At 38.2% G+C, this 17,987-nt stretch overlaps 1 protein-coding gene across 1 annotated transcript in view; it reads left to right on the forward strand.

Annotated features, from left to right (window-relative positions):
• Slk (STE20 like kinase) overlaps positions 1-17,049 on the forward strand; it is a 54,914-nt gene extending 37,865 nt beyond the window's left edge. Inside the window, 7 exon segments of the mRNA XM_038329777.1 lie at positions 922-1,014; positions 7,479-7,608; positions 8,260-8,384; positions 8,828-9,016; positions 9,536-9,661; positions 10,511-10,624; positions 13,574-17,049. Coding sequence (XP_038185705.1) covers positions 922-1,014; positions 7,479-7,608; positions 8,260-8,384; positions 8,828-9,016; positions 9,536-9,661; positions 10,511-10,624; positions 13,574-13,720 — 924 coding nt within the window. The 3' untranslated portion in view covers positions 13,721-17,049.
• Positions 17,050-17,987: the final 938 nt, after the last annotated feature.

Here is a 17,987-nt window from a genome sequence, read left to right on the forward strand (position 1 = left end):
ATTTGGGGAGTTTCTTGCTTTTACTGGTGATTTGGTTTCATGAGGAATTACTGATGGGAACTAAGGACACTGTTAAATCAAAATCAGTCTCTTTCTTGGGTGCCAGTGGCATGTGGTGATTTGGAATCCGGGCTCTTTTGGTGCTTTTACTTGTATACACATGCTTGTTTTTCAGATCTGGACTATAGATCTTTTGGTGGATGAAAGTCATATTTAGACTCTTGGTTAAAAAAAGGAATTTAAAGATATACTTCATTTAAAAACATACTTTGTTTGATGTAAGAAATCATAGTTTACTAAACTTTAATAAGAGTGCTTACATTACTGATTTGAAAGTTGACCAGCTTGGCTTCAGTTTTCACCAAAGAGAATATTACCCAATCCTACAGAAGGTCATCAGCTATATTCGTTTTTGTCACACTATATATAAAATGGCATGCTTTATGAAAAAAGTTTAGTGTTTATTTATTTTTCCCTTGTCCATTTGAAGTCCCACTTCCCTTCCCTTTCCTCCCCTGTTGTCATGGAGTGGCTCATCTGGAACTATTCCTTTGGTGTCAAGTCAGTTGTAAGTTTGCACTTTATAAATGGAGTTAGCTTTTTATGTGTTTAGCATTTCAAAGAGTATCGATAGGTATGTTTGTAATTTTTGACCCCTCAAGAAGGCAGTTGAATGCTTTGAGCACTCCTTCACTGATTGGTACATGGGGATAGTCAAGCAACGAGTGAGCCTTTGCATGCTGTGTCGTCCCTTTCTGCTCTGTCTTTTTATCCTTTTCCACCAACTAACGCTTCTGCTAATGCATGTTGAAAGGAATCTTAACAACTTTAATTTTGACTTATAGCTTTCTGCTCACATATGCATATGCTTTATGGGGAGAAAGTATTATTTCCCCACCTCCTGCATGCTCATATACTTAGGTTATGAATGAAGTGGAGAAAGCACCCAAAGAGCTGAGAAAAGAGTTTATGAAGCGCAGGAAAGAGGAGCTTGCACAAAGCCAGCATGCTCAGGTAACAGCAGCAGCATAATGCTACTAAAACCAGAAAGCTGCCTTTTCTCTTGGCTCAGGAAGCCATGGTTGAAAGAGGAGATTTTAATTGTAATTATTATTTAATGTTAAACTTTTCCCTATCTATAGATACCCAGGATCTTTGTTTTTAAATAATGCTGAATTTATACTTGGTGACATTTAAATTGCTAATATGAAAGTAGCTGAAATGTTTAAAAAGTTGATTCCAGATAAAGAAACAAACGTCTTAATGTAATGGCTATTGGTATCTGATTTTTATCATGATGGAAGGCTATGTTTTTGGTTTTGTCTTTTTTTTTCAAGACCGGGTTTCTCTGTGTAGCTTTAGAGCTTGTCCTGGAACTCGTTCTGTAGACCAGACTGGCCTTGAACTCACAGAGATCCTCCTGTCTCTGCCTTCTGAGTGCTGGGATTAAAGGCATGCACTCCCACCACTGCCTGACTGGAAGCCCATGTTTTTAAGAAGTGGTGCCAGTGCTTGCTGGAAGACCTTTAGGGCAGAGTTGAGGGTAGATATATAAGTTTGTGCTTAGAAAAAGAATGCCTATTAAGAAACCATTTAGAATAAAAATGGTAAATTTTATTATTCAATGGTAGATCATACATTTAATTACTGTTTAAGGTTTTTTGAGACAAGGTTTCTCTGTGTAGCTTTGGAGCTTGTCCTGGAACTTGCGTTGTAGATTAGGCTGGTCTTGAACTCACAGAGATCCACCTGTCTTTATCTCCCACATGCTGGGATTAAAGGCACGCGCCACTACCATCTGGCATCATTTAATTACTTTTAAGATCAAAAACATAATCAACTTCAAAGACAAATTTTTCATATATTCATTTTTTTATTTAGAATCCAACAGCTAAATGAACAGAATATTTTTACAAGAAGGATGAATTAACTAGATAAATGAATATTTTAACAGAATTTTCCAGTTACTGCAATGTATTATCCTTTTAATGTGGTTTTTATGTAATAAGAAAAAATGATTCCTTTTAGGCTGTATAGGTCCCTGAAAAGAAACACAGAAGTAACAAAAATCCATCAGAGACCATGGCATATACTGCAACTGAAGTGTGTGTGTGTGTGTATGTGCATGCGTGCAGTAAATATATTTTAAAACTGTTTGCCTATTGTTATTTCAGAGCTGATAACATTTTAGTATTATGAAAAAGAAGGAAACTGATCTAGAATTTCCAGTTTTAATTCTTTCCAGTTTAATTGAATAAAATTAGTATTTTTCTTGCTGTAAGGCATTGAGACATTGTGTTTTGTCCTGGTGTGGGTATGACTAGTTGAAGGATATGGTGACAGACGTAGCATTTGCTGTGTGGCTATCTCTTTTTCTGATGCTCCACATATCACAGATCAGTCTCACATTGAGTATCACCCTTGTCTTAGCAGTGTGGGAACAAGCACAGAAAGGGAAATGTAAAATCAGAATTGTTGCCCAGACAGTTTCAGCTTCATGTTCAAATACTGGATTGCCAGACAGCACACCATTCTGCCTCATGTCAAGACTGCCCACTCTGCCTGGTCTGGATGCTTGTGAACAAGTGAAAGGGAGTCCTTGCTGGCTCCACCTTTGCTTTTGGTTAGTTTAGATTTCAAACTAGATACTAAGTAATAACAATATAGTTTTGCCTTAAGGACTATAACGGATGGCTTTTAGTTCCAAAAGTATATTAAACTTAAGAGTTGAGAATAAGAATTTATTGTTGAATGAATTGAGTGATCCTATACTCTAAGTTTACTTTTTTTTTTTTTTTTTTAAAAAAATGACTTTCCATGTAATTTGGGGGAGTTTTGTTTTCCCATGAAAGTTAAAATTACTGGCAAATTCTTTCTGTAAATTTAGATGTCACATTTCAAAAGTATTCCTTTGATAAATTTACTAAAATTTGATAATTTTACAGTTTGTCTTAGACTTTCATCAGAGTTCTTAAATCATAGCTGTGTAGCCATGGAGCTGGTACATATTTGACACCTAGTCCTCAGGCTTTCAGACTGTCTCCCTGGGAGCTCTTATTCCAGGCAGGGGCTGTGGGGCTTGGGTGTTGCTTCTGTGTGGAAAAGAGGACTTTTTCTTTTCCTCCTTGTTCCACCCTTCCCCTCCCCTCCCTCCCCCTCTCCCTTCCTTCCTTCCTTCCTTCCTTCCTTCCTTCCTTCCTTCCTTCCTTCCTTCCTTCCTTCCTTCCTTCCTTCCTTCCTTCCTTCATGTATACAATATTCTGTCTGTGTGTATGCCTGCAGGCCAGAAGAGGGCATCAGATCACATTACAGATGGTTGTGAGCCACCATGTGGTTGCTGGGAATTGAACGGAAGAGCAGGCAATGCTCTTAACCTCTAAGCCATCTCTCCAGCCCCCCTCCTCTCTTTTTTTTCTCTTTTACCCTCTCTCCTTCCCTCCCTTTGTTTCTTATGTTATTTGTCTGTGGTTTGTTAGAGGGCAACATTTTTTGAGAGTCTTTCCTCCTTCCTACACGTAGGGCTTAAGCAGGTGTTGTACCCACTCAAGTCTCCTTGCAGTCTAAAGTCTGTAGTCTAAAGTCTGTCTGTCTATCATTTATCCCTCCGTTCATTCATCCATCCATCCTTCCATCCATCATGGATAGTCTTTTAAAAAGGAGTTCCACTGAACTAATTCTAAAGTAAGTAACACATTAGAGTTTGGAAACTATTGACCTAATTCTCACCTTTTGTTCTGCAGATGGGCAGTAGGTCCCTCTGTTACTTGACTTGACCTAGTCCCAAAGGGCAACATTTGTGAAGTTATTCTTTCCATTTACACAAAGTCATTCAGATGTCTGTTTTCTCACCTGGGAGGTGCATTGTATTCTGATCCACAGGGTGTTGCTCAGGTCATGATTCAGTCTTTTCAGTTGTCATCTTGTGCAGTGTTCAACGCCCAAATGCAGGACGTAAGTCCGCGTGCTGTGGGAGGTGCCTTCTGTTTTACTTGTGCCTTCTTTGACTCACATGTGCCTTTCATTATTAACTTCATTGACTCAATTATAGAATATTGAGATCTGATGCCAATAATAACAGTAATAATAGTTTGGCACGAACTTAGTATTAACAGTGTTCTTCAGAGTTTTTACATCTGGTTCTCACTGGCACCATCCTCACGTAGGGATGGAGTATATTCTTTCTCCAGATGCAGTGTGTGTGCACAGGAGGCTTGTGATCTGCTGTAGACCAGTGGTCTCTATGACATCAGCAGCAGAGCTGGAAGCAGAACACTTGCAGTGGAGGGCTCTATTTTTCTGCCTCCCCACCATAGATTTTAACTTGAAATTTTCATGATTTTTAAGAAAAATAAAATATCTTCCTGGTAGAGTTTTATAAACTTTGCACATGTGAGAAATTGAATGCTGTGATTAGATTTTTACCTTTGTGTGAAGTGACATTTTGATTACATATAATTTTAGATGTCTTAATTATGGATATGGTCAGAAAAGCCATGGTAAAAGTAGTGATTTTACTTTGGTTTAATTTGCCCCCATTTATTTAAATTGTCTGTAGTAAATATTGAGGTGTTGTTATTTCCATTGTAGTTTGAAATTATGTCTGAAATTCCAAACTGTATTCCTTCTCACAGTTCCTATAGAAACGGCTAGCCAATATAACATGGTAATTTTTGTTTGTGATATTTGATATAGACTACTTGATTTCAGCCATTTCTAATTCCCGCATTTCAAAATTAGATTTAAAAAGCAATTGGCAGATACTTTTTTAAACAAGAAATTATGATTTATAATCTTTTCTGATCATTACCATTGTTGAGTAAATCTGTTGAGTAAGTGATCAATTTTCATACAAATAGTTCAACTTGTCATAACCTTTTCTGATAGTTTTTTGAATGCAAATCTGCAGTTTTAATACTTACAGTTAGTTAACTGATATGATAAAATTACTTACCAGAATTTGAATTTGTACTTTTAAGGGTCTTTGACTTCATAGTGTATGAGGCCATTTTTAGAAATGACTTTTGGCTTTCTTAGTTTGGGTTCTTTTGTTGTTCATTTTTGTGACTTCTACTGATAAGCACATAGTTATTTTTAAAGGCAGAATGTAATCCATGCAGACTTTTTAGAACCTGAAATTTCTCTTAGTTTCTGTTCCTAAGAGCAATTTCTACTAACAAATTCCATTGTAAACATATTATATTTGCCTTTTGAAGTTGAGAAATTTAATGAATGGGCAGTAATATTAAAATCATATTCATTTGAAGTAAAAAAGTATATTAATTTGTGTATAAGAGTTTTTTTCAGGTAATTAATTTACATTAATTTAACTTTAGTATAAACTTTGTGTGGTGCCCACCAATTATATAGTTATTTAAACCCTGCTTGCTTGTTCAGCTGTGTGGCAACCGTGTTCCTTGTAGCTCCTGTCAGGAAGCATTCCCACACTAGTCTGTCACTGCCTACTGACTTTGACTTATTGGTCCCTATTTTGTCTTCTGGGGCTGTTTTTATTGATTTTAGTTGCACTGTACCTAGCAGTTCTGGCATGTAGTGAGTACCTCAAGAAACTTTTGAACTGAACTCCCACCTTGTGTAATCCAGATTTTAAGGACAGTGACATACCCACAGATGGCATGGACAGAAATCATATGTACTTAGTGGCATAGCTTTTATTTACCTTTTTTTTGTTTCACATATTTATTGGGTTGAGTTTATACTTTTGATATTTGACTTCTGAGTTTAAATATAAAGTCAACATATATACTAGTTAAGCTGTTTGCACAGATATTTTGAAAATCTATGATGCAACCCAATGATAAAATTGTTAACCACAAGAAACTCTTAACTGTATCTCTAGGTTAAACTTTTATTGAACAGGGTTACAAGTAGAAACTTTGTATCAGAGGTTAAAAGGAACAATATTTTTATTACAAATGTTTGCTGTAGGAAAAAGAAGAGTGTAGGTCACCTTTTTATTTAACTGCTTAAAAGGTGGCATGGAGATTTTGTATCTCTTGAGTAAAATATAAAAGACTTCTTTATTCTAGATGAATAAATAAATAGGTTTTTGTGGGTTTGTTTTTGAGATAAATGGTTTCTATGTATAGCAGCCCTGGCTGTCCTGCTACTCATTCTGTAGACCAGGCTGTCCCCAAACTAACAGAGATCTCCCTGCCTCGGCCTCCCGGGTACTGAGGTTAAATGTGTGTGCTACCACTGCCTAGTACTAGTTGTATTTCATAGTGACTGTTCACTGGTCTTTCTTTCTGCTCTGTGTATTTGGATTTATAGTAAAACATACATGATTATGCAGATGAAATGATGGTAACATTTGCAGCTCCACATTACTCCCTCGCAAACAGCCTTGTGACCAGCTCCAGAGACACCGTTAGAGGAGCTTTGTTGGCCTGTGTGCATTAAGGACCAGGCTGGAAGTGGTCCAGATCTTGTCTGACTCTGTTCAAGTCCCAAAGAACAGTTTTGAAATAGAGCTGGGACTTGACTGTTCACTGGATGCATAAAGAAAAGGACTGTAGGTTAAGTGCTGTTTCAGCCCTAAATTATAAACCTAAAGTTTTTATTTGTATATCCTTTGAACTAAACACTTTCTTCTGTTACTGCCAAAAGGGGATAGAGATGCATACATTTTTAATTTAATTTAATTTGTGCCTTTTTAAAAGCACAAATTCGGCAAATAGTAAGCATTCAACAAATATTTATTAAGTGAATTAGTGAGTCTCAAATGTGTTGATAGAATGCCTTCACTGTAAGAATTTTGTGTGTAGATTCACAGTGTCACTTTCCTAGCCCTAACTTAAATCTCTCTAGCCGTGCATTGTTTCTCGCTACGTCTCCAAACTGGTGTTCTTTTAGGCACATGCTGTAGACGATGAGCACTGTCCTCCACTGTTAGTTCAGGCAAAGTCTTTCTACCTGTCTGTTTCTTAGAAAAATAGGGTTAAACATTGTGATGATCTTTTTTTTTTTTGCCTCTATTCTTAAAAAGAATTTCTTATTTACTTTTATTTTAGTTATACCATAGTGGAGCAAATGGTCAGCTTCAGAAGTTATAATTTGTTATTTTTTTCCAAAGCTGTTAATGAAAAAGACATTTTTATTGTGAATGGATGTATACTTTTTATGTGTATCATTCTTAATAGTGAATTTAGATGTTGTACTTTTAAACACATTTCTAGATTTGGGTGGTCAATACATTTGTGCTGTATCTGTACAATATAATTTTAGTGATTTTTAAAACCACACCAGCTTTATAAACTTCACTTAGCAATCTTCATAAGCACCAGAGCAGCTCAGTGCTAGAGTACTTGTCCTGCATGTACAAGGCCCTGCTTCAGTCTCCATCACTCTTCCCCTACAGAGAGGAAGAAGCTTCACTAACCACTAATACATAAGCACTAGATAACTGAATGTTTAATTTAGTAGATATGTATTAACAGATGGTTAACTGTGTCTGTTAGGAACAAGAATTTGTTCAGAAGCAGCAACAAGAATTAGATGGCTCTCTGAAAAAGATCATCCAACAACAGAAGGCAGAGTTGGCCAATATCGAGAGAGAGTGCTTGAATAACAAGCAACAGCTCATGAGAGGTATGTGAGAGTCCACACTGTGTGTACACAACAAAAATACCTCAAACATTGTCTGAGGTGTGCATTGCAGAGTATCGAGTGCTTTTTCTTTGCTGGGGTGGCCAAGGAAAAAGTAAAATAAGAGGTTCTCTTTTTTAAAGTTGAGATACACTGAAGTGTCTCTAAAAATACACTCAAAATGTGGACTGGAGATGCAGCTTAGTGGTAGAGTATGTACTTAGTGTGTGCACAGAGCCCCAGATACAGGGGCCTGGCTCAGTTCTCAGCACTTCAAAAACAAAGCTCCCCCCAAAAAAAAACCCAAATAACCCTACCTAAAAATTGAAATATTTAATCTATCTGAATATAATTACATAGTGAGAAGATGATAGGATGGGATTTTAAGCCCTTATTCCTCCTAACAGATTAATTTTTTTCTTTCTTTTTAAGGTGGGATTTTGGCATTCCTGGTAGGACATTCTTAGTTTAGGACATTAAAACAAAAAATGATAATAAATGCCATTTTGCATAGGTAACCTTTTATTTATACCTTAGAATATCTATTTGTATAAATTAATATATATAAAATGCTTTGCTGTAAGTATTAAAATGAAGAGCATTGGACATTAGTTAAAAGAACTAAGTGACATTTTGAAAACTACTTCCTTGCAGCTCGAGAAGCTGCGATTTGGGAGCTTGAAGAGCGACACTTACAGGAAAAGCACCAGCTGCTTAAACAGCAGCTTAAGGATCAGTATTTCATGCAGAGACACCAGCTGCTTAAACGCCACGAGAAGGTGAACGAAAGAGAAATTTCTTCAGTTCTTTGTTTTACTTTACAAAGTTATTCAGTTTTGTAGCTTAATTTCTTAGAGAATAGATTCTTTGCTTTATTTCTTTTACCTTAAATTTTTTTGAGTTTGAGTACTTGATTATAATCTTTATGTTGATTGTAAACTTTTCTATCAATTACAGTGTTTTAAAGACCTTATAAATTGTCATATTTATCTTGTGTCTTCCTGGTTCCAATGTGATTCAAGTATCTTAGTAACATTTCTTTCCTGAACACTGCTGTCATTAATAATTTTTTTATAAATTATTTTTGCCTAATATTTTGTTGCTCATTGTACAGCTAGAAGGTACCTCTGAGAAACAGTAACAGATGCCATCTTGAACATGTCTGTGGTGCTGAGAGTTAGGTTGTATCTGCAACTGTTCAAGTCTGTTTCAATCTTCTTAGGAAACAGAACAAATGCAGCGTTACAATCAACGGCTTATTGAGGAATTGAAAAACAGACAGACTCAGGAACGAGCGAGACTGCCCAAGATTCAACGAAGTGAAGCCAAGACACGAATGGCCATGTTTAAGAAAAGTCTAAGAATTAACTCAACGGCCACACCAGATCAGGATCGTGAAAAAATTAAACAGGTACTTAAGAGATAATTCTCTTCTTTTTCAGGGTTTAGCAAAGTTGAATGGCCTTTAAAAGTACCTCATAATTGGGTTTAGACATTTAGTCTCATTTCGGGATTGTTATTTTAACTTTCTGGGATGGGGCAGGGTACTTGTTATGTATGTACCAACTTAGTCTTCCCTGTGTGGGACCATAGAGGGCAAAGCCATCTCTTCCTTGACAGATCTTAGACCATGGGAATGAGATAACTTCGACAACTTTTGAAGTAGGAACCATGTCTGCCTGGGGCACTTCTGCAGCAGCAAATGATCTTCTGCCACTGGAGATCATTAGGCTTTTGAGCACGGAGGCCTTAGACCAGAGGTCATTTCCTCTCCCTTTACCTAAGTCTTAGAGGTTTGAGTTACAGCGTAGGATTACAGCTTTAGTTTACTGTTTTTTAAGCTTTGTTAAATCGATTAATTATACCTCTAGAGTATGGACAGATTACCCTGCTTCCTATCTAAATTATTTTTTGTTTTTCTTATTTATAGTTTGCTGCACAAGAAGAAAAGAGGCAGAAAAATGAGAGAATGGCTCAGCATCAAAAGCATGAGAGCCAAATGCGGGATCTCCAGTTGCAGTGTGAAGCCAATGTCCGAGAACTGCATCAGCTGCAGGTTAGGTTCTAGAGCCTGACAACGGGATGCATGGTGGCCGGGTAGCTTATACCACTGATGTGGAGAAAATAAGACCAACCAGAATTTGCACATGCTGCTTAGGAAAGGGACAGAGCATCGAATGCCTGGCTGCTGCCCAAGCTCAAGGGAGAGCTGTGCAGTGCTGTAGACCTTGTTTTTATGCCATATGACTAAGGTGAATGTAAGCATGAGCTAAATTAAAACCTGAGACAGCATCATCAAATATGCTTTTTATTATTAAATCATGGTGTGCTTAAGATTCTGAATTTATTTATTTTTTAATTTAAAAGGATTTGGCTGATTTTTTTTTCTGGTTTTGAGAAAAAAAGGGTAAACACTGGGAAATTTTTTCATTAGGAAATTAGACCTTAGAGAGGACTGTTTTTGGAATTCATTTGAAATGCACAGTCCATCTAGTGAGTGCCCGAAATGTTTACACTTTCAGAGGTAACTTTATGTTCTGTATACTTGGTTAATTTACTGGAGTAGAATACTTACTAATTCCAAATCTTTTACCAACTGGAAAAGCAAAAGCCCAAAGTATTTCTACTTAAGTTCTTTTTTATATATGTTATGTTAATAGCTTTATATGATATTTATTTATTTTTTTTGCAAGAAGATATAAAAGTTTCAAAAACAGTGAAGGTATTTATATACTTATAAAACAGATGATTTCACAACTCTTGGCACTTAGTTTTTAAAGGAGAATTTGAACTTCCATAACAGCATGATATCTAGTCAGTAATTTGCTACTTTGGAGGAAATGTATATCTGTTAAAAATGGCTCCATTGACCCTAAAAATAATTTAATACCAACTTTATTTTCAGAATGAAAAATGCCACCTGTTGGTTGAACATGAGACTCAGAAACTGAAGGAGTTAGATGAGGAGCACAGCCAAGAGTTAAAGGAGTGGAGAGAGAGACTGAGACCGAGGAAGAAGGTGATTTAAAAGCTGTCCTACAGTGCTGTGTGTGGTTCACCTATCCCCTGCCTATGGTTCTGTGCTTTCTTTGTGTCAGGTGCAGTGGCATGATGGGTACAGAGATGAAAAGACAGCATCCCTACTCCCAAGTCAAGGGTCTGTGAGAAGTGATTGCAGGCTGAGGGGACCCTTGCTGGGGGATAGGTCAGAGCTTGACGTAGGGGAGCAGATGCATGAGCACAGGAGAAGGAGGGCTGAAATCTCTGTGAGGAGGCCGAAGAGGTAAAAACTGGGTGGTCTATGAACCATTAATAATAACTTGCATGCAGGTGGGTAGATTGGAAAGGAATAGGACAAGCAGAGAAAGTAGAGTGAGCAAAAATACTGCATGTGGAAAATTACGAATAGTTCTTTCCCCTTGCAGAGTAGTCTAGGGTGTGGGGCATCAGGGAGGAGTACAGGAAGAAAGCAGTGACGGCTGAGTCTGCCCACAGCTGAAGCTACAGTAACACGGCTCTTGAATTAACTTAAGATACAAAGCACAAGAACGGCTTATTCTCTCTCCTTCCATTTCTTGTTTGTAACCAGGTTTCTGCCAGCCTGATTTCATGAGTTAACCACTGTACCTCTGGCTGTTACTCTATTGTCCACTTCCCTTTGTTAACCCTTACGACATTAACATTTCTTTTTGTGAGCTTTCTGCCTGCTATACATCTCAGTAATGGTGTACATGCCTTAAGTCCAAGGTCCTCCTCAGTTACATGATGAATTTGAGGTTAGCCTGGGCTACATGAAACCCAGTCTAAAGGGAGAAAAAACAAGTTAAAAGAGGTGATGTGCATATAGCAGGGTCTCGGCACTTGAGGCCATAGTGGTTATATTGCTGTGGCTGTTCTTTAGTGCCATGACTATTGCTATTCTGAATCAGGGTTTGCTTGTATCCCATTCTGGCCTCAAGCTTGCTGTGTTCCTGCCTTAGGCTCCAGGCGCTGAGACTACAGGCGTGCCCACGACATCCAGCTCACTGGTCTCCTCACTGTCAGTGTGAACTTTTCACTCATTTCCTTTTCTTCTCGGTGTTCTAGGCTTCCTCATCTCATCTAGGCCTCCTTTCCAGTGTCATTGCATCTCTGAGGTCCTTGTTTCTTCACTTAATTCCCATCTCAAATATTCTTTTTTTTTTTTTTTTGGTTTTTTGAGACAGGGTTTCTCTGCAGGACTGGCTTATTTATTTTTCTTTGTTATAGTCTTCATCACCAGATATATTTCTTGTCTTATTTCATGAGAATATAAGCTGCTTAAAAAGCAGGGAATTTCTCTTTGTTCTCTGACCTGTATCTTGGTGTTAGAGGAGTTCTTGGAGTGCTGAGTGACTCGTGCACGGCTGTTGAAGCTGATGAGAACGTCAGCTCAGCAGACTTCAGAGTGAACTCAGTATTGATCTCCCCTTTCCTTCCTCCAGTAGCCCCACCAGTGTCTCGTGTTCCCACATCCTCCCTCTCTATTGACATCCAGGTTAGAACCTTAATCTGTGGCACTCAGCATTCAACCAGATATTAATTGTGACTCACATTTAGTGTGTATTCTCTTTCCTGTTGCCGGGCTTGTTCAGCCATGTCCTCATGTATCTACTGGCCCTAGTTCCCTTCTTATTCTTACTTGCTGGCTGTTGCCAGTTATCCTCATGAACATCTGAAGATGTCATAGAGGTGTTGATAAATTTCAGTTCCATCAATAACATAAATCCTGCGATTTGACTCTGAAGCCTTCCTAGTGATACACTTTCTCACCCACTGTGTTCCCAGTATGCTGCAGCATGGCTAGATCAGCTGTTCCTTCTGCCACCTGCCTTCGTGTCAGTTTTACCTGCTCTTCCCAGTGCACCTTCTCCGTCCCGCCTATCAGTTCCTGATACTGCTTCCTGGTTAAGTTCATGTTTTATTTCTGAGAAACCCTCTTGTGCTTTGTTTCAACCTAAGCAATAGCACTTTTCTTTAAATGACTTATCGGTAATCGCTGATGCCTGTCCATTCAGTTCATTAAAACAAAATATAAGATGGAGGACCAAGGAAGCCATGTCCAGAGTTCTGTCATGGTCAGGTTCTGGCGAGGGCCACCTTCTTTAGGAAAGAACTCTCTGCATGCCCCTTAAAAGAATAGTAGTCCCATTTAGAGGGCTTCAGTCTTGTGACCTAATCACCACTCAAAAGATTAACTTCAGGAAACTATCAGGGTTAGGTTTCAATAAATTCAGACTACTCGTTCCTTTCCCAGCCGCCCAGACCTGAATAATCACACAGAGACTATATTAATTACAACACTGTTTGGCCAATATCTTAGTTGTATTTCTAGCTAACTCTTATATCTTACATTAACCCATTTCTATTAGTCTCTGTATCACCTCAAGGCTGTGGCTTACTGGGCAATATGCTCGCATCTCTCTCCTTCAGCAACTAACATGATGTCTCTTTGACTCTGCCTACTCTCTCTATATGTCTCTGTTTGGATTTTCTGCCTGGCTTTATTCTGCCCTGCCATAGGCTAAAGCAACTTCTTTATTAACCAATGGTAATAAACATATTCATAGCGTACAAGTATTTTTGCTGTGTATTGTAGGGCTATAAGATGAGTATAGTTTAGATCTTAGGTTTATATGGCTTGTAGTTCAGTGCAGAAGAAAACTATGTATGTCAGTAACTGACACAAAAAGTAGGTGATTAATAATTGTCACTTGTTATGTTTGATGTTCACATGGCATGCTAACAAGGTAAGTTAGGCAGTGCCCTTCTTCTATAGCAGAGGACTAACTGAACTGAGTCTTGAACCTGCAACCGTGGGAAGTATGTGGTCTTAACTATTGAATAAAATGTTTGGGGTTAGTAGGTTCAATCTTGGCTATCAGAGTAAATTCTGATTTACATGTACAGTGTAAAACAGTGCATAATTGTTTGTCTATTCTTTTTTAAGACACTGGAAGAAGAGTTTGCCAGGAAACTGCAGGAGCAGGAAGTATTTTTTAAAATGACTGGGGAGTCCGAATGTCTTAATCCATCAGCACAGAGCCGTATCTCCAAATTCTACCCTATTCCCACCTTGCATTCCACTGGGTCATAGCGACAGCAAGCATTCTCTGGATTTGGCTTCTAAGTGCATCCTTGTGTTCTCTTCATCTTCCACAGCACATGTGACTCACAAGACAATCACCTGTCCATCTTCTCGGTGGTTTTGAAAATTGGTTTCTTGGATTTTTTTGTTAAGCAAACAAAGATGAAGGGCAAATGAACTAAGACAGATGCTAGGCCGTGTTGGCAAGTAGCATCTTGCAGTAATTCCCTAAGGTGATTTTGTATATTGATCTTAACTATTGTATTCTTTAGACATAGTACTGAAAAACTGCCAGAGAAATGTTTAAAGCTATTTGGGGGGAAAAAAACCAAACCTGTTACATCACTAAGTATTAATAAATATTGTTTTACTTGATTTCTCAATGATGTTAAATTCTATAGTTAAGATTATGCTGTAGAATTGGAGTGATTTTCTTTTGGTAAACCAACTATTATTAAAAAGCCATGAGTTACAGAAATATGCTAGTGATTCAATACATAGATATATTTTTTATCATTAAGCAGGATCAAAGTCTTTTAAAAGAGAAAGGTTATTTCAGTAATTTGTCACAAACATTAGCCTGTGTGGGCAGGAACAATAATTGAGGTGCTAATTTTATTAAGATAGTGCCTAAAACACTAAATTTTAATCATATATAAAATGGGGTTTTCTTTTTGATCAGCATGAACAAAATACCCTTCTCACTGGTGGACATTACTGTTTTAAAAACATGTTTATATTGCCATTTAACATTCATCCTAAAACAAATGTTGTACAAAGTATGGAGAGATGAATGAGCTAGCTTTGAAATGTGCCCGAGCTGCAGTCACAACTACAGTTCTGAAGCTCGTCTTAGAAGAAGCATTGTCCACAAAGGATTTTCATTCAGTATCAGATACACATGCAAAGTGGCATTGTAAGGTTTCAAATGAGGTTATTCAAGTGCATTTTGGTTTTATTTTGTTCCATGTTTAAATTAATTTCTTTGAGTAGGAAAAGCGTGAAACCTTTATCATGTGGTTGCTGGTACATGTGCTCATCAATGAAGTGTTCACTCTTAGTTCCTTCTGAAGCTCAGAATCTCAGTCGCATCAGGTCAACAGTATTATAAACAGCACATTTGTGAATGATGCTTGCTGCCTGCCATTGGCAATCTGTTCTCTGTAAACGTTTCAGTTTTTAGTTCTATTTTGAGGTTGGTGGAAAAATAGAACTGTCAGTGTAATGTGGAAATACCAGCTCATACTAAGAGAATGTAGATGTTTGTAGGACTTTGTTGCCGTTATTTGAAAACTTTGGATGCTGGACTTTATCTGGTTTAAAAATGCATGTGTAATTTTAACTTTATAATTATTTTGACAAGCTTAATTTTCTTGGACAACCTTGTAGGTAGCCTTAACTTTCAGCCAATTTTGTTTTTTATATAAATATATATATACGTATATATTATAATGTATGGTTGTAAATTCATACACTTAGCACATGAATGTGTTACTGTATACAGAATTCTTAATGCTTTATTTTCAGATGCTGGGTTGAAAACTGTTGAAAGCCTTTAAATATATCTTTATAAAGTAATATTCAGGATGATGATGGAGATTGTTTATATTGTTATGATAAAAGACAGAATTATGTTGCCCAGTGTATTTAATGATTTATTTGAAGAGGGAGAGGGGAGGAAAGCTCTTATACACCACTTTCTCCTTTGAATTTTTCAGCTTATTGGATTTTTACATACTCAGTCAGTGGGCTTTATTTTCAGTATCATTTAGGTAATTGTAGACACGATTTGGTCTGAATATCTTTCCTTCCTGTTTCTATTCAGCTTGACATTTAGAGAATTGTATCTGGAATGGAGGCTGGAGAGGTTGTTTACCTGAAGCCTGCTCTCTGGATTCCCCGCTCCTCCTTGAGTTTTCTTTTCAAGCAAGGTTGTGTTCCTGTGGGTGCAGGGACTGTCCTGTGGTACACTTGTAGAGGGGACACTCCTCTCCACACTTCAGGTTATATATAAAAAGTGTTTTGTTAGCCAGGCGGTGGGTGGCGCACGCCTTTAATCCCAGCACTTGGGAGGCAGAGGCAGGCGGATCTCTGTGAGTTCGAGGCCAGCCTGGTCTACAAGAGCTAGTTCCAGGACGGGCTCTAAGAAAGCTGCAGAGAAACCCTGTCTCGAAAAACCAAAAAAAAAAAAAAAAAAAAAAAGGTGTTTTGTTATAGAACATGTTGTTTCTAAACTTGTGCTTCCTTTAAGACCATATGCCAGTAGATAACAGTGATCATTCTTTGCTGGGTGAGGTATAGGTGGGGAGTGGCTGAGGGCATCGCCTTCTTTGAATCTGAGAGTGCAGTTAGTCCATCTCCTGATGAAGTTGTTTGGTTGCTGTGGCAGAATGCGCCATTCAGTGCTTAAAGGAAATTCTCCATGCAGTCGCCTCTCCTTTCCCTGCATGCTTTGGCCACGCCACACCTCTACCCACCACACCTCTGCAGGTCCAGCTCTTAGAGCTCAAGTGCAGGGTTTCCGCAGACCTTTTGACCCCTGGGCTGTGGGTTGCTGACTTAGCTGCTGTTTTAGTTGGAGTCACAGTAAGCTCTTTCTTACCCTTTTCTGTGGGTGAGGAGCAAATTTAGAGTGCTTTTATTTTGTTGAAAATATTGGAACCTTCCCACATGCCAGGACATGGCAGAGTGTGACTAAGTAAGAAGCAGAACCGGAGCTACCCTCTAAGCAGTGTTTCTCAAGCACACGCTCTCAGGCACATGAGACCTTCCCCCGTGGAGGCTTCTCTGAATTCTTGAGCATCAGCACGTCTCAGAAGTAACTGTTTTTGTACTCTTCCAGGTCCCCTGTACCCTCATACTTTCCCCATTCCACACTGTGCTAATTATATGACAGAGACTCTTCTAAGAAGCCAAATTCGGCCAAATTAATAGCTAGAGATATTGCAGACTGCCCGGCGTGGGAACTGCAGTTGAAGAAGAGGTGTCAGTTTTAATGGCCTTCTGGTCCTTTCGGGAAATGGTCTTGTAGGACACGGGTGATATTTTCAGTGTGTCTCTTACATCAGAGGCAACAGTTAATGCCTCTGCTGTTGCTGTTCTTTGGCTGACATAGTTTTGATAATGCTTTAAAATTTCTGCTACAAAGCTTGGAATAGAGTTGACCAGTTTCGAATGTTGGCTGCAGCTTAAAAATGTGATTCTTTGTAGTGTAATAAGTTCACAAGCTAAATTTTCGGAGAGAATTTCGTTTCACGTTATGCTTCTTGTATACTTGGGATTAGAAACACGCCTTTTCAATCACGGATTGTCAAACAATAAAGTTATTTCTTAATCTATTTTGGGAAACATTTTTTTAAAAGAAAATCTTAGAAATGAGATTGTCCTGCTGAGACACTTTGCAGGTCTGTCCCCCCTGCGTTTTTGGTCCTACTTACATTTTTTAAACTTGCACTTTTCTTAGTCTTCTGACCTTCTGTGTTTATCATCGATTCTAGGCATCTGTGGTAGTCTCTCCCTCCTGACAAATGTTAATTTTTAACTTGCTGGTAAGTACCTTCCAATGTTCAGACTCCTCTGGGAGGAACTTCAAATGTCTGTGTTCACATAAAGTGTGTGTGTGCTTTAATTTCCTTTTCTTACTGGGATAGAGTATTTGTTTCACCAAGTGTTTCAAATCCAATGAAAAATCATATGCTAAAAAGCTTTTTTGTTATTTGTCAATTGATTTGTTCAACACCACTCAGTAGACACTGGCAACCCTGCTTGGCATGTGTGCAACGTGGCCAGAGGGAGGCTGTGATGTCATTTTCTAATCTCAGAGCGCTGTGCACTACTGAGCTCATTCCTGACCACTGCCCCCCTTTCCCAGTGAAACAAAAGAGGCTCAGATGCACTGCTGTCCAGCAGAAGTGTGGCTTGTGTGTGTCTGTCCTCTTTGGGTTTTGTCTGAAGAAAGCTGCACAGTTGGGACTTCCCTCCCATTTCTTCTGAGTGTAGAACTCTGTGAAGACTTAGGTGTCTTCGTAAAGTCTGATAACAAGGGAACATTTCCTAGATCTGATTAATCACAGTAGCAATTATTAACATGTAATACTTGAGCCCCAAAGTAAAAAGTAGTGTTTCAAAAGGTTTTCATTATGAAACTGATAAATTCTTTAAAAATTAAAAGATGCATTGCATTCATTGTTATCCACAATGGGTATTGTTCCCTATGGGTAATAAAGCAAGTTATCTGAAATTGTGAAGGCTATATGAATTCATGTGCAAAGATCCC

The sequence above is a fragment of the Arvicola amphibius genome, chromosome 1 (assembly GCF_903992535.2).
Source record: "Arvicola amphibius chromosome 1, mArvAmp1.2, whole genome shotgun sequence".
Taxonomy (NCBI): Eukaryota; Metazoa; Chordata; class Mammalia; order Rodentia; family Cricetidae; genus Arvicola; species Arvicola amphibius.